The 17413-nt window shown below is 35.7% G+C and overlaps 1 protein-coding gene across 1 annotated transcript; it reads right to left on the reverse strand.

Annotated features, from left to right (window-relative positions):
• Positions 1 to 487: 487 nt before the first annotated feature.
• Positions 488 to 7839, reverse strand: LOC148941362 (uncharacterized). Its single transcript, XM_089104040.1, has 3 exons — positions 7798 to 7839; positions 5163 to 5490; positions 488 to 768 (listed from the first exon to the last, which is right to left on the reverse strand). The coding sequence occupies exons 1-3, from the start codon at positions 7798 to 7800 to the stop codon at positions 641 to 643; spliced, it is 459 nt and encodes a 152-aa protein (XP_088960166.1). The 5' UTR covers positions 7801 to 7839; the 3' UTR covers positions 488 to 640.
• Between the last annotated feature and the right edge of the window lie 9574 nt (positions 7840 to 17413).

A 17413-nucleotide genomic window follows, 5' to 3' on the forward strand; every position in this document is an offset into this window, starting at 1 on the left:
CAATAGTAAAGGCCGAATAGAACATGCGAATTTTCACCTTGAAGACGTAGTCGTTAGCGTTCTTTGTAAAGTAATCTATAGGGCAACAGTCACTGCAACACTATGATGGACTGTCATCATGAGTTCAGTTTCAATATTATCACTTCTAGAATCGATGTGATAAGAGTAATACATATTAATGAGCCTAGCTCGCATCAAGAGTTTTTACCACGAGGTTTTTCAGTATACTCTTTTATAGGAAAGTGTTTTAAAGTGGTTTGACAACGTGGGGGAAGTTCCTACTATTGATAATTACCAGGGTACCAACATTAAAAATTTTAGCCAGAATACCATTAAAATAACGATTGTGCTTCCAAAGACTAATGCTGGCCCTTAATTAATTAGTTTTACCCTGCGAAAGTTACAATTGAAAAACAATTACGTTCTTGGCTTAAACACTGAGTAGAAAACTTTTACATTTGCGTCTTCTTACAAAATAAAAGAGGACTCAAGTTTCTGGATTTACTCATAAGCAGAAAGCTCCACATTGAATGGTTAAACTAAACCGCTAAAAACATAACTATGACAGTTCATATTTACAGAAAGTAAAAACACAAATATACTTTCGAATTGCACAATCAACGAGCTCCGAATGGTGCAGTTAGTGAACTTGGTTTTCTCTGGCAGACGATATTTGACGGTAGAATCCCGAGTGATGTTTTCTTAATTTGTTTTCCTCTGACTTCTTCTGTGGTTTTAAATCATTCATGTCTTCATATGCAGAGAGATCTAGAATAGAAGCAACAAATGAATATTATGTACATCTTAGATTTTAGTGCGAAATCACTCAAATATTACATCATACCCAATATAACTACATCTTGCATAAGAAGATGCAGTTTTTGCAAAAACTCGTATTTTATTCCAATATTATGGTTAGTTAATTACGAAAGGCATTAGATGTAGAAACTTCATTTCAAATGAGCCCTTAAATTGTTCTCTGTGGTTTTTCAGTACCCGGCTAGCAGTGGAGGAAAAAAAGAAATAAGATGACACTCAGTGCTACCCTTGCAAAAAAGTAATTGTCCTTGTTGTTCAAGCCAAGCGACACGTCCATGGCGATTACATTTGGTGTACTTTTTGTTTCGATCTGACGCCCTTTTTTAGGGTTTGACGCTTTTTATAAATTCATATAAATTCGTTTCGAAATGATATTTACTAATAAGACTAATTTAAATAATAGTTACAATTCCTGAATCAGCTACAAATGACAATTTTTTCTCACTAGTCAGTTTTATTAAAATGTGTTTTTTTAGGTTTTACTATGAGCCGTGGTTCGTTCTGTTAAGGTTGCAGCTGCTACTGCAACCATGAATAGTAAACTTTCTTTATTAATAATTTTATAACAAAACTGGCAAGGTAATCTGATAATCACTCAGTTTAAAAACTAATCACTCTAATCGAAAATTATTTGTTGGTATATCTGAATTGTGGTGTATATCCATTGGTAAATAATTAGAGATAAAGATAATCTTTGATTTGGGAAAGAAATTTTTAAAATAGGCTGAATGAATAAAAGTATAACAGATTAGCGTTTTCTAGTCAGAAAAAATACATATTTCCAGATGATAATAAAAGTAAGATAAATGCTTATTTAAATCGTTCAAGTTGAAACAATCCAAATCTTAAATACGACATAAAGCCAATGAATTCTAAGAAAAATTATGAGATAAGAGAAAAATATGAAGAAAGTCACTGTTGGGGAAGCAGGAAAAAGAACAAAAAAGCACACGAACAAAAAGGCCTAACTATGAAAGAGCGACAATGTGCTTGGAATCACATCATCAATGACGGTGGATTCACAATCACGGTAATATACCAGGCAACATAAAAGACTATAATGAACAAAAATTATTCCATATGTGAAATGGGCTGCCCCTTCACGAGTCCTCGCTCTTTACACTAAAATTGTAGAGTTCTTTAAAAATATTTTTAACTCAAATTCAGCCGACCTTGTGTTTGAGCAGTCCTTCTTAGAGAAATGTAATAAAACGGTAAAAACTTTAGCGTAAAGTGCGAGGGTTGAGGAAGGAGCAGTCCCTCATATATGGAATAATTTCTGTTTGTTTTCAGTTTTAATGTTGCTCTTTACTTCCAGTTGAAAAATAATTTTTTTATTTAATTTCAAATTCAAAACGAACAAAGTTGTTGTTTTGTAGAGTAAGCGAGATATATCTACAAAACTAGCTCAAATAAACTGACTCGTGATATTTTACAATATCTTTAGAATTCTAAAAAACCAACAACTATCTAAAGACACAAAAATACCGCCCCCCCTCCAAAAAAAAAGAAATAAATAAATAGGATGTTATCTTATGAGCAGAAAATTCCGTGAGTTTTTTTTATAGTCTTTCACCGACCATGAAGGATCAAATCCTTCTCTATTATATATTTCTAAAAATTTAAGCAAGCTCAGTTTTCACTGCTTGATAATTATTGCCATGCAAGTGATAACTATGATTCACTAACTGATATATTTGAACGGGATGTCTTTAAAAAGAAAAGCATTCATAGAATTTTGCTGTACTTCAAGGTAATGTAACTAGATTCATTGTTGAAAATATAAGACTACTGCAACTACTAACAAGGCATTGCAGCACCAAGCCACCCAAGTCCAAGACAGCTGTGACGCTCCTCCTCAATCCCAATCTGTTCAATGCTACTCTCTTTATCCAATCCGAAGGAGAAGCAGTTTCCCTTCTATCCTCCTTTATGAACTCTTCCCACCCCATTCAGGGACGACCTGCTTTTTGTTTGACCCTAAATAGATGGCTGAAAAGGATGATTCCGTGTAATCTTGTCATGCTTCATCAGCAAAACGTGTCCTAGCCATCTCAAAGTTTATCTCATTAAAGCCCTGGAAAATGGGATAGAACCGCATTTTTTGGACCTTTACTAAACCTCTTCTATCGGCTAAATTAAACGGCTTTTCATAATCTATAAAAATGAGAACTAAAAGGGTTCTATGACTCTTAATTATTAATTATTAATCTTCGCACTTCTTAATTATTAATCTAAGAGTGTAAATTTCGTTGACGCATCCTCTCCTCTTCAGAAAACCGTGCTGATCTTCCCTGCCTCTCACTCAGACTATCTGTCTTGGCTTTGTCTCCAATCGGCCAATGGCTTGATGGCAACTTGATTCTAATTCACACGCACAGCAAGCCTAAGTATCATCATACTAGGGCCTGAGTAATTTTCTTCCTTTCGAAACCATGCTAATGCCGTTATAGTTACCGCACGTACTCATATCCCCTTTCTTATAAAGGAGTTGCATTATATTTTTAATAAAATCACTAGGTACTTCCCCTTTTTCAAAAATCACATTCTTTAATCTTCAGTAATTCACCTCTAGCTTCGCAACCACTTTATTTCAATATCTTATTTAGAGCACTGTGAGTACCTCAAGCCTTATTGTTTTCTAATCGTTTTTAAAATATAATGGTATGTTAAAAAGGAAAGAATTCCTGGAATTTGAGAATTTATGATTTTGAATGATAAATATCATGTTTCAATTCACAAAAATTTTTCTTATTTCAGTTCACAGTGACTGAAACAAATAAATTATAAAATCTTTATTAGCATTGTGATTTTCTTTCGTTGCCGTTGGTTTTTATTTTGTGACAAATAATTAACGCACTATTGGAAACACAGATTGTATTCAATAAAGCACAATTGACACTTTAGCCTTTGGACTCTAAACTTTAGAAGGCTTATGGGGCAGTATTTGTCGTAAGTTTTGGTGTGTTTTAAGTTTGATTAGACGATTAATCTAATTGTTTGTTGTTTTAATTTTCATTTGTTTAATGATAGTAGTTTCTGCTCCTTTTTAAGTTTGACTTAGTATATGACTTTAATCCTGCTTGTTCTCGCGTTTCAATATAGCTTATCACACTTTGTTTTGGAAAATCTCTTTAGAAAGGATTTTCAAATTAATAAGGATTTTAGATTTCTATTGCAAACAAGCCTTTTTAAAGTATAAAATTATCTATTTAATTAAGAAATAGATGGATCTTTAAAACGAAATATGAACCCTTTCCGCAATTTCAAATATCATCCCAATCCAATACCCTTCCTCGCGCAAATAAAACTTGACTCGGGATTGTCACTGCCTGGTTTCCTTTTATTTAAAGGAATAAATTCGGAATAAGCGTCCAATACGGATGCTGGGGACGGGCTAGGCTGGGGCGTCCTGAGGGGGGTGGGGGGGTGGAGGGGCGCGCCGCACTTCCGACGTTTTTGGCATTCGGTAAAATTTTCGCCGAAGGCGAAACTCCTTAATAGTTATATTACTCTAAATATGATAGTAAAAACCAAAATATATGATATTTTAAACAGGTTTTCTTTTCAAATTTAGCAAAGAATAACATTAAAACATAAACTACCATTATTCGATTTAGTCATCAAATAAAACAGTAGCAATTACCATGTAAATATTTTCACTGTTGTTTCAGATACCTTCAGGAAAATTCAAATTGAAATAATATATAATATTATATTGAAATATATATATATATATATATATATATATATATATATATATATATATATATATATATATATATATATATATATATATATATATATATATATATATATATATATATATATATATACATGGGCGTAGGCAGCATATTGTCTAGGGGGGGGGGGGCAGTCGATAGTGTGATGCAGGGCCTTTTATCAACTGCTTTTCCAACCATCTGCCTTTTCAGCCATATCTATTGTAAATTTGAAGGTCTAGGGGGGGGGGGGCAGCTGCCCCGCTTGCCCCCTCCCTACACACATATATATATATATATATATATATATATATATATATATATATATATATATATATATATATATATATATATATATACATATACATATATATATACACATATATATATATATATATATATATATATATATATATATATATATATATATATATATATATATATATATATATATATATATATATATATATATATATATATATATATATATATATATATATATATATATATATATATATATATATATATATATATATATATATATATATATATATATATATATATATATATATATATAATATATATAATATATATATATAAATAGACTAAAATAATAGTTACCGAAAACAAGATTGTCGAAAGGCATAACTTGTTCCGATCCCAACTTGCGCTTTTTCTCTTCTTTGCTCACTTGATTTTCATTCTGTTCCTCAAAACCCCGCTTGCAGTTTTTCTTCTCTGTGCTGGCCAAGTCATGAGGAAACTTCTTTTTAAGTTCTTGCTGGACTTTTTCTATGAGCGGCCCCAAATCAAAGGAGATTTCTGGAGCCTGGACGTTTTCGTCCAAAGAAAATGGGAAAACATCATCTGCTGGCGACTCTGGTTGCTTTGAAGATTTGTCCATATCTTTCAACAGAAAGTAGCTTGGCTTGTCACATTTATATGATGCCTAAAAACACTAGCTTACTAAATATATCTAAAACAATATTTATTAGCAGTTAACCACTAACCCAAAACAATGTATCTGAATGCAGTGGCACACTAAGAAAATACTTATTGGGGGGGGGGGGGGTTCCTGACTGGGGGTTCCTGGGCCAACCAACGAAAAACTTTAAAAATTCCTTAGAGAAAGTGGTGTTTTAAGGCACTAGTTTAAGTTATTCTAGCTCTTTGAATGCAAGTTTTGAGTTGAGACTAAGGAATGAACGATAAAACCGAGCAGATTAAATAAGGTTTAAAAACAGAATGTAATTTTCTCTTGAGTGGGGGGGGGGCTACAAACCCGTTTAGCCCCCCCCCCCCAATTGGTGCACGCCTGTCTGAAGGACCAATCACAGGCCCAAATGGCCGTTAAAACTATCACTTGTGCCATCACCACCGTCAATCTTAACCCTTGATGCAGTTTTTAGATGCAGTTTTCAAAGCAGTTTTTTTAAGCCGTTTAGGCTAGAAATACTTCAGTTTAGACCATCTTTAAGTGGATAATATCCCAGTTTTTTGGTGTTATTAAACTTTTGTATTATGTTTATCTTGGTGTGAAACAGTGTATATTGATGAAACTTGCTAAAGCGTATTTTAGAAACAATCTATATGCAGAAAAAGTCTATTTTCTCAAAAATCTGGTCAAGCTTTTGCAAAACAAATAGCTCAACCCGAATCGACGTGAAAAACTGATGGGGAAGTTTTATTCATTTATACTTTTTTCCAAGCACGGTAAGTCCGGCCTTAAAACAAGGTTATTGAGGATCTCTTGTAAAATTTTGAAAAATCCAGATACACTGTTTTGAGATTGGATAGGCGAGCTGTAAACAGCTGACCGCCAGACAAGAATTAAACACTAATAGTTTTGGGCGGCATGGTCGTAAAATCATTGAGAGATAAAGGCTATGCGAGTACCCAGGCAGTGGTGTTTATTCCTGAAGAGGGAGGGGGGAATGAATTTTATAAAAAAAAAAATTTCTTGAGGGGGGGGGGGAATTCGTTATTTTCTATTTTTTAAATGAAAGTACTAAAAACAGCATTTTTAGTGAAAAAAGCCAGGCGTTTTTACAATTTAAGGGGGACAAAAAAATCAAGGGGAAAAATACCCCCCGTCCTAACACCCAGTTGACACCATTGTCCTCAGGGGTTTTTTGGCCTAGTCCCTCCTGAGGCCTTTTTTTGTAGAGTTATGTTTATTTAAAGTGTTTTCTGTTTAGGGAAATAGCGATTTAAAAAAAATTAATCGCAAGATACATTCTGAAATTTGCGTCACTAAGGGTACTGGAAAGGACCTCCATTGGGGAGAAAGGCATATCAGAGTCGTTTACCCCCCCCCCCCGCCCCATAGAAAGTTACGCCCCCATCTTTTTCCTTGCCTTTTTCGCCCCAGGCACTATCATAGCCCCCCATGCCACCATATAAAAATTTTGGATGGCTGTTTTTCTTAGAATAATGGAAACATTCAATAGCGACCAGACCACAAATTATGCATATTGCACATTATCCACAATTTGTTTTTAGTAGAAAACAGGCGTGTATGCTTGATTTTAGCAATCTAGTTGGCTCGGAACTTCCAAGGATCATTCCCAGGGCCAAGGGGGTCGCACATTTTTATGGAGGACGGTGGTCGTTAAGGGGCAAGAAAAAAGGCCAAAATACTTTTTTGCTTTGAATTGTTTTGAAACTTACAACTGCAACTCCCTGGGCCAAATGGAAGCTAATGTTCAAAGCCAACATTATTTCTTTTCAAAATGGCTAGAAACTACATGCATAAGCTCTTGGGAAAACGGGACTATAATACACAGAAAAGAATTAGATTAAGGTTAAAGGCCCTCCCAAAGACAGCCTAAAGAAATTTTCCCAGTTAGCCCGAAACTTATACAAGCAATTCCTTGGGCCAGTGGAAAAACAATTCACAAAAAAAGAAAGGGTAAAAAAGAATCTTGGCTTCCCAAAGAGCCTGAATCTTAAGCCTGTGAGTTTTTTAGTCAAGAACGCCAATTTACCAAAAAAAAATTAGGTTGGGGACACATCCAGAAAATGAATGAGAGAATTTTTTACCGTTTAACTTGAAACTTCCATTCGAAATCCAATGTGGAAAGAGAAATTGAACAAAATATTTCCACAACCAAACTGTTTCCCCAAGACTTTATTCTAATTCTAATCTTTAGAACTTGTATCCTTTTATTACTGGGTTCATATTAAAATGCAACGTTTTTAATATATATAAAATTATAACAGAAACTGAAAATAAAAATAAGATTTGATTCCTTACCATATTTGACAATTTTTTCCCTGTGTCTCACTTTAAAGCTTTAGTTTCGACTGTTCAGAAAATAACAAAGGTAATACAACTTTATACTGTTTATTTAAGATAAGATCAGGTTATAATAAAAGATTTTGATTGGCCTAAAATTGTAAGCGATATTAATGTGAGATCTTGGGTTGTCAATCTCATTTAAGCGGTTTAAGGCTACCGCCCTTGTTGACCTACGCGAATCGAAAAAACCCTTTTTGTAGTACCACTACCAAAACTTAACCTTGACCCTGAACTATGGTTAAGAACTTAGCACGTCGACTACTTTTCTTCGCCCTTCACTAGAAAATATATTTCACTCTTAATGTCTAAGATATGGGATTAAAAGCTTAATCCCCAAAAAACATTTTTTTTTTCTTGAGTGCATGTTTTACATAAATCTCTTTTACATAAATCTTCTTTTCTTTACTTAAAACGGTACTTTTATGATATACGCCCTACCTAATGCTCTTATAATATGTTTCTCTGACGCTCAATCCTAATAAAATATACCAAAGTAAGATTAAAATATAATACTTTAGAAACAAAATTGGGTTATATGCTTGCACATTAGGGAGGGGGGGGTAAAGTATAGCGGGTCTGCAAGCCTAATGTGCTAGGTAGAATTATTCTGCATATTATGTAGTAAGAATTGTTTTCTAACTTCACACTGTCCAAATACTTTACCCATCCCCTCTAATGTGCAAATATATATCCCAAATTATATATTTTCTATCTATTCTGACACTTCTCTTTGTGTGGTCTCGCGCTAAGCTGAAAGAAACTAACGGAAAAAAACAGTTCTATAATGCGTCAATGAATGAACAACTATAGTGGTTCGCTCTTTATGCTAAAGTTTTGTTTAGTACTTTAAAATAAGCTATATATTCTAATTTGACGGCCTTTGTGATTCAGGGATTTGTGATTCGAGCAAAATTCAAACCTTAACGTAAAGAGCGAGATATTGACTAGGGGGCGAACCCCTTCATATGCGCAATAATTTCTGTTCGTTTTAACTTTTAATGTTACTCCTTACTTTCAATTGAAAAAAACTTGTTTTTTTATTTAATCATGTTCATAACGATGTGTGCTTTCAATTAAGGTTTTGTATCAATCCTTTGTTTTAAATGGACTATATCCATAATTTAGGGCCCTTGCCCCTGGGGTAGCATGAATGATATTGATTCTAAGGGTGCATTTTTTCCTTTTTGATCATTTTTATCAAAATGAATATCTTGGGTTTTGATCAGATTTCATGTGGGCCGTCCAGGGGCATGTTGAGCGCTTAAGCGGTGTTAAGGCAACCTCTGAGTAGGGAAGCCCTAATAAATATGAACCCACACCACTGCTGCCATCTACAATTGAGTCTAACGCCGTACACATAATTTATTCAAGGATTATTGGTTGAGTCTAATGGGGTCAATGCCCCCTTTTTCAAGGTCGATTCCTTTGTTATTTCTAGGTGTAATGACTCCGGGACGAAGTTTGAACATGCGCATTAACGGGAACAATGTATTGATCGACTCGAGGGGAAGTAGATTTCTGAGAAATTGATTACATAATCGACTAGGACAAGGGGGGAAGTAGATTTCTAAGAAATTGATTACATAATCGACTAGGACAAGAGGGGAAGTAGATTTCTGAGAAATTGATTACACAATCGGCGGGGAATTATCTATCCATGAAAGGGGAATTAAGAAACATTATGGCTTCTTTGATCTTTAGGTCTGAGGGATAAATGGTCTTTAGTGACAGAGATAAATTGATATTATATTTTTAAATATGGCTTCTTTGATCTTTAGTGACAGAGATAAATTAATATTCTATCGAAGCCTTAATAGAGTAACCAAGAACACCATAGAGATGAAGAGATTAACGCGGTGATTTTTTCCTGGGAATTTCAAATGTGACAGCGCAGGGATGCCAAAACAAAATGAACACGCAGACATTACGTTTAGAGATTATTTGGGCGAAACCGTTTGAGACATTTTGGAAGATGATTTAGGAAAAACAGTTTGAGACGTTTTAGAAGATGATTTGGGCGAAACAGTAGATCTTATGGGGTGTTCCAGGGTCCTAAAGTATAGTATGTTGAAACTCACCACGGGGATGTTAATCAAGCACGTAAAATCGTGCCTTAACACTGTCTAAACAACAATGTTAACATGAATACGTACAGAGAAAGTATTAAGAGTAGTTTTGTACCAAGAGCCCAAGTTCTAGCAGTTCATTCTCTACAGTCTATTAATTATCCTATAAGAGAGGAAAAGAATGCAATGTCATGTATATCCGACAAAGTCTTTGGGCTCAAGAATGGTGTAAATGTACTCCCCCACGGTCACTACCGCATTTCAGACCGGGTTGAATGCATGGACTATCGCAATCAACTTGGTCTGGATAAATTAACCTCACCCAAACCTAACCTCACCCAAACCTTTCATAAATTAAATGCTCCAACCTAACCCAAACTCACCTGATAAATTAAATGCTCTAACCTGCAGTGACGGCGAATATTGTATTCAGTTTTTCCATAGCGACCCCGGGGGGTAGGGGGTCCCGCCCGTGGCCAGCCTTCGGCCCGAGTTTCCCGAGATGGGGGGGGGCCCCTCCCCCACGGCCGGCCTTCGGCCCACGGCTCCAGGGGGTTGGGGGGTCCCGCCCAGAGACGGCTTTCGGCCCGTGGCTCCCCGGAGGGTGGAGGGTATAAATTCATAGTGTTCAACTGTGCTATTGTTCGAGTTCGTGTTTTTTTATGTGTTGTACAAATAGTGTGCTATGAGCATAAGTGTTATTGTTGAGCAAATAATGTGTGTTGTTGTTGTTTAACAGAAAGGTGTTTTTGATAATAAATAGTCTTATTCTCGAACAGAAAAGTGAAAAAAAATTTTGTTGTTAATAAATTTTGTTCTTATTCTTCTTGAGAAGAAAAGTGTTTTTATGCTAATAAATGTTTATGTACAAATAGTGTTGTTCTTGTTGAAAAAGTGTTATTGTTCAATAAATGTTGTTCTTGTTGAACAAGTGTTTTTATGTCGAATAAATGAAAGAAATATTGTTTTTGTTGTTCTTGTACTAGATAGACCCATGGGAAAATTATTATTTATTCATTGGACATGTATGGTTTACAGTTAGTTGTAGTCCAACTGTTATCAGAAGCAGCACTATGTGTCAATTTAAAATACCACTTAGGTCATTTCTGTGTGGCCCATCAATGTCCGGGAAGACGAAACTTCTAACTAAAATAATCCAAAATCGTAATAATTTTTTTGGGAAAATACAAAGAAAATTTATTATTGCTATAATATTTGGCAAGAGTCCTACGATCAAATAAAAGCTATTGCCACATCTATACCAATACAATTCATACGGGGAATTGATGTTTTCAATAGTATTGAACCAAACTCGTGGTTGATTATTGATGATTTGGCTGAATCCATTTAACAGTTCTCACAGGATACGGTACAGCTGTTCACTGTTTGTTCTCATCATGAAAACATTTCCATAAACCTAGTTCTACACAATCTGTTTCATCAGAGCAAATGATGAGAACCCTTGCTTTGAATTGCACCATCTATATTATCTACCGAGTTGTTAGTAATTCTAGCTCGCTAATAACTCTCAAATATATCCCGGCGCTCTCAAATTTCTGCTCTCAGCGTACAATCAGGTGACAAATAAGCCCTATGGCTATATTTTTCTAGATCTTAATCAGAGCACACCCGAGGATATGCGTGTAGTCACAGATATTTTCGACAAAGAAATTACTGTATATCTTCCGGTGAACAGTCGAAAAAGCTATTAGTTGCCATTATGACACTGAAGAAACTACACGAACAACGGCATTTATTTTCCGTTTTAGGACCTTCAAAACCTCCACTCAGGAAGGCCATACTCAAACATGGTGTTGACAATGATTTCATTAATCTAATATCTGAACTTTGTTTAAATTTAACTGAGGGCAATGTGCACTTGCCAGAAGGTGTTAGACAACAGACAAAGCAACATCGTTCCACTGTACGCGCCTTGGCTTGCAAAAAAAAAGAGAAAAATTTTTAAAAGAAAACGTCTCCTTCAAGCGGGCGGTAGCTTTTTTACACTTTTACTGCCGATATTTACGGGACTTGTAAACAGTTTTTCTTAGAGAATGGCTAAGCCCTATAAATTTACGCCATTTGAACTTGTCCTCTCGCCCCTGGAACATTTTGAAGACAATATAAGCAATTTCATTAATGATGAGAATATTGCCGATAACAAAAAGCTAGTTTTACTTCAAAATGCATTGCGACGTGTGGACAAACATAGACAATATCGTGAGCGATCCACCGCCGTCACCACCACAGATCCCTCTAAACAGGAAACATCTTAAGATTCTGCAGTGCAATCAAAGGAGAAGAAATTCAATTCTATAGTGACATCAATAGGAAACCTATTACCAATGACCTATCGCGAACAGAGTCAAAGAGTATTAGCATATCCCTTGTTGGAAAGTGATGATCAAGTTCAGGTTGATAATACAGAGATACGAATTATAGTTCAGGGAAAAAGTTATAATCTAGTTTATTTAATTTGTGATATGGTGACGACTCGTAAAGGACTTTACATCATTTGACAATAATCTATACACCTTTCTAAACGCTTCAAACTTCCCCAAAAGTCTTATTGGCAATAAGCAAATTCTAAAGAAACTAAGGGAATATTGTCCTCCAACAACACCAACACCACCATTTAAAAAATAAGAAGATTCAATATTGGAAAATACTAGCAGCAGCAGCAATGATTTTATAACACCTGTGGCAGCTAGTCAAAAGCAAAGACGGATTGAATCATCCTCCAGTGTGCAAAAGGGGAGTGGACATCACACTACGTGTTTGCGTTCAAAATGGTTGAAGTTCTGAAGCATGTCTATTAAAATATTGGTGAAGCGGGAAGCCTAAGCTCGCCACAATGCTTTCTAAAGTTGTCTCTGGCATAGATGGCAGCACATTAAAAAAAGCTAAGGAGTATCTAGAAAATGAACCGAGTTACACACTGCATCAGAATCGCAGGCTTCGTGGCAACAATATCGACAAACTAAAGTCTTTTTCCCTCTGCATATAATGCAAACTGATCTTTTAACTTTAGACACGATTCAACGGCGTCACAATGCACCCTACAAATATATTCTAGTGGCAATCAGTGTCATTAGTCGCTATGCCTATGCCATTCCATTGCAATCAAAGAGAGGTGTTGAAGTTGCTCATGCCTTATAAAGTATTCTTGAACAGGATTCGTATAGAAAAATTCAATCAGATCGCGGTAGCAAATTTGTTAATCCTTCTGTGCAAAAGATTCTATTAAAATATAATACAACACTCTATCATAGTCACAGCCTGATAAAGGCTGCATTGGCTGAACGATGGATAAGCACGATTCGTCTAGTTATTTCAAGATATTGTACGCTGAAAAATACTGAGGCTTTTATTCATAATTTCGATGAAATCATGCAAATAAACAATCAACGACCTCATCGATCATTGTCCAACTCAAGCCCTCGGGACGTTCATTGCAGTGAAAAATTCATTTGCTGCTTTTCTAAAGCAATATTTCAATGGCAATGAGAAAAAAAAAGAAGAAATTCAATGTTGGTGATACTGTTCGAATTAATAGAACCACCAATATTTTTGAAAAGTGGAATTATTTATGGAGCAACGAACTTTTTAAAGTGTCCAAAATCCTAGACACCGAACCCACGACCTATCGACTACGAGACACCAAAGATGATGAGATTCTTGGCGATTTTTATGAATATGAACTGCAAAAAGTTAGAAACACTAGTGAAATTTATCAAATTGAAAAGATATTAAAGAGTTGTACTCGTAGGGGCAAGAGGCAGTTGCTTGTTCGCTGGCTAGAATACAACTCTGATTTTGATTCTTGGGTCAGTGCTGAAGATACTAACAATGCCCAATGATTTCTATTTGACTTTCATGTCCAATGTTTTTGATCCTCTCTACAATGACTTGAATAGAACAAGTGATTTTTGGACGAAACTCTCTCCCACCATCAAATTCGACGGCGCATATGAAGTGGCTCTTGTCGACTGTATTCTCAAAAATACATATGATACCCTGAGAAAAGATCGCAAATATGATATAAAAATTAGACCCTATGATTGGCCACCACCCTCAGGTGGTGATCAAGAACAAATTCAAAAGATCAATTGGATGAATTATCCATATATTGAATTACCCTATGAAGAACTCACCTGCATGAATGATTTAGGTCGTTCTATTAATAAAAGAATTCCCGCACGTAAATAAGGAGCTTTTCATTTCAACTATTCAAAAGAGGAGGGTAAAATCTACATTAATTCCCCTATTAATGATTAAAAGGTTATTCTCAATGATATTCTAAAGGATGTTCTTGGCTTTAACCTCAATATAATCAATGATAAAACTGCCGGAAACACTAATTTCATTTTCGCTGAATACCCACCTGCCTTCTCCACGGACACATGTATATTTCTCTACGCTTCATTTGTGGAAACATCTCAGGTTGGCAACAGCAATGTTCCCCTCCTACGAGTTCTTGAACGAAAAATCAATCAAGAACATATTCACCACTACAATATAAAGCATCTTCAGTTTATTCCCGTAAACACTTCCTATTTGGAACTGTGTCAGTTAACACTAAGAACTGAATTAGGTGATCCTCTAGCAATATCAAAAGGCTTGGCTGTGGTTACATGCCATTTTACATCCATCGTTCAACAACAAGATGTCTAATAGAAAGTGGTATTCATTTGTCCTGATACTGATTGCTATGTTAATACTTTTGGCCCAAGACAACAGGGCAATGGAATGGACTATTACAAAGGTCGCACGTCAATGTCTGGCTACGGTCTTGGCAGTTGGTTTGCTAAGCTGTTTCGCTCTGCACTACCCCTTGCCAGAAAATATATTGTACCGGCTGCAACAAATTTTGCATCCTCTATACTATACGATTTGGGCTCTGGCAAGGATTTAAAAAAAAGTGTGTCGGAAAATCTGAGGTCCAGAGCGCAAGCCCTTGGCGAGAGAATAAAACAAAATAGAAAAGTTTTAAAAAGGTCAAGAAACAGTGCATCACTCATCAGTCTCTACTCAGGTCAGAAACGAAAGACATCACCCCTGTCAAAGAAAAGAAGGAAAAAGCCAACACGCACTGTAAACAGAAGAAGAAGCCCCAGGAAGAGAATTGTTAGATCGAAACTATATTTCTTTTACTAAGATGTCATACCTACCGCATAAGGATTCCCAACCTTTAATCCCCTCCTCATTGAATCTATTCAATGCAGAAAATGTTGATGTGAGTGTGAAAGTCGATATTATAGGAGAGGGGTTGTTGTGGATAAAATTGTTCATAATATCCATGTTTCACACTCAAATAAACATTTTCCGCATTGAATAGATTCAATGAGGAGGTGATTGAAGGTTGGGAAACCTTCTGCGGTAGGTATGACATCTTAGGAAAATAAATCTAGTTTCGACCTAAAAATTCTCTTCCTGGGGCTTCTTCTACTGTTTACAATCCGTGTCGGCTTTTTCCTTCTTTTCTTTGACAGAGGTGATGTCTTTCGTTTGTGACCTGAGTAGAAAATGATGAGTGATGCATTGTTTCTCGACCTTTTTAAAACTTTTCTATTTTGTTTTATTCTCTCGCCAATGGTTCGAGCACTGGACCTAAGATTTTCCGTAGCACTTTTTTTTAAATCCTTGCCAGAGCCCCAATCGTATAGTGTAGAGGATGCAAAATCTGTTGCAGCCGGTACAATATATTTTCTGGCAAGGGGTAGTGCAGAGCGAAACAGCTTAGCAAACCAACTGCCAAGACCATAGCCAGACATTGACGAGCGACCTTTGTAATAGTCCATTCCATTACCCTGTTGTTTTGGGCCAAGAGTATTAACATAGCAGTCAATATCAGGACAAATGAATACCACTTTTCTATTAGACATCTTGTTGTTGAACGATGTGTCGCATGTAATCACAGCCAAGCCTTTTGATATTGCTAGCGGATCACCTAAGTCAGTTCTTAGTGTTAATTGGCAGAGTTCCAAATAGAAAGTGTTTACGGGAATAAACTGAAGATGCTTTAGATTGTAATGATTAACATATTCTTGATCGGCTTTTCGTTCAAGAACTCGTAGGAGGGGAGCATTGGTAATGCCAACCCGGGATGTTTCCACAAATGAAGCGTAGAGAAATATACAAGTGTCCGTGGAGAAGGCAGGCAGGTAGTCTTCAACAATGAAATTAGTGTTTCCAGCACTTCTACCAGTGATTATATTGAGCTTAAATCCAAGAACATCTTTTAGATTATCATTGAGAATAACCTTTTCATCAGAAATGGGTGAGCTAATGTAGATCTTGCCCTTCTCCTTTGAATAGTTGAAATTAAAAGCTCCTTGTTTACGTGCGGAAATTCTTTTATTAATAGAACGACATAAATCATTCATGCAGGTGAGTTCTTCATAGGGTAATTCAATATATGGATAATTCATCCAATTGATCTTTTGAATTTGTTCTTGATCACCTGAGGGTGGTGGCCAGTCATAGGGTCTAATTTTTATTTCATATTTACGATCTTTTCTCAGGGTATCATATGTATTTTTGAGAATACACTTCATATGGGCCGTCGAATTTGATGGTGGGATAGAGTTTCGTCCAAAAATTACTTGTTCTATTCAAGTCATTGTAGAGAGGATCAGAAACAATGGACATGAAAGTCACATAGAAATCATTGGGCATTGTTAATATCTTCAACAATAACCCAAGAATCAAAATTTGAGTTGTATCCTAGCCAGTGAGGAAGCAGCGGTTTCTGATCTATACGAGTATGACTCTTTTATATATTTTCACTTTGATTAATTTCACTAGTGCTTCTAACTTTTTGCAATTCATATTCATAAGAACCACCGAGAATCTCATCATCTTGGGTGTCTCACAGCCGATATGTCATGGGTTCAGTGTCCAGGATTTTGGACACTTTAAAAAGTTCAGTGCTCCATAAATAATTCCCCTTTTCAAAAATATTGTTGGTTCTTTTAATTCGAACAGTATCACCAATATTGAATTTCTTATTTTTTCTCATTGCCATTGAAATATTGCTTTAGAAAAGCAGCAAATGAATTTTTCACTGCAATGAACTTCCCGAGGGCTTGAGTTGGACAATGATCGATGTGGTCGATGGTTATATATTTCCATGATTTTATCTCAATCGTGAATAAAAGCAGCAGTATTTTTCAGTGTACAATATCTTGAAATTAATAGTCGAATCGTTCTTATCAATCGTTCAGCCAATGCAGCCTTTATCAGGCTGTGACTATGATAGAGTGTTGTATTATATTTCAATAGAACCTTTTGCATATGAGGATTAACAAATTCACTACCGCGATCTGATTGAATTTTTCTATATGAATCCTGTTCAAGAATACTTTCTAAAGTACGAGCAACTTCAACACCTGTCTTTTATTGCAATGGAATGGCATAGGCATAGCGAATAAAGACACTGATTGCCACTAGAATATATTTGTAGGGTGCATTGTGACGCCGTTGAATCGTGTCTAAAGTTAAAA

Source organism: Artemia sp. Qi Xiang Cuo, chromosome 18, assembly GCF_049724085.1.
Source record: "Artemia sp. Qi Xiang Cuo chromosome 18, ASM4972408v1, whole genome shotgun sequence".
Taxonomy (NCBI): Eukaryota; Metazoa; Arthropoda; class Branchiopoda; order Anostraca; family Artemiidae; genus Artemia; species Artemia sp. Qi Xiang Cuo.

Bases quoted from the DNA above. Each gene is read 5' to 3' on its own strand.
- LOC148941362 (XM_089104040.1), bottom strand. The intron at 769-5,162 runs GTAACTATTATT...CTTCTATTCTAG, and splicing joins TTTCGACAATCTTGTTTTCG to ATCTCTCTGCATATGAAGAC.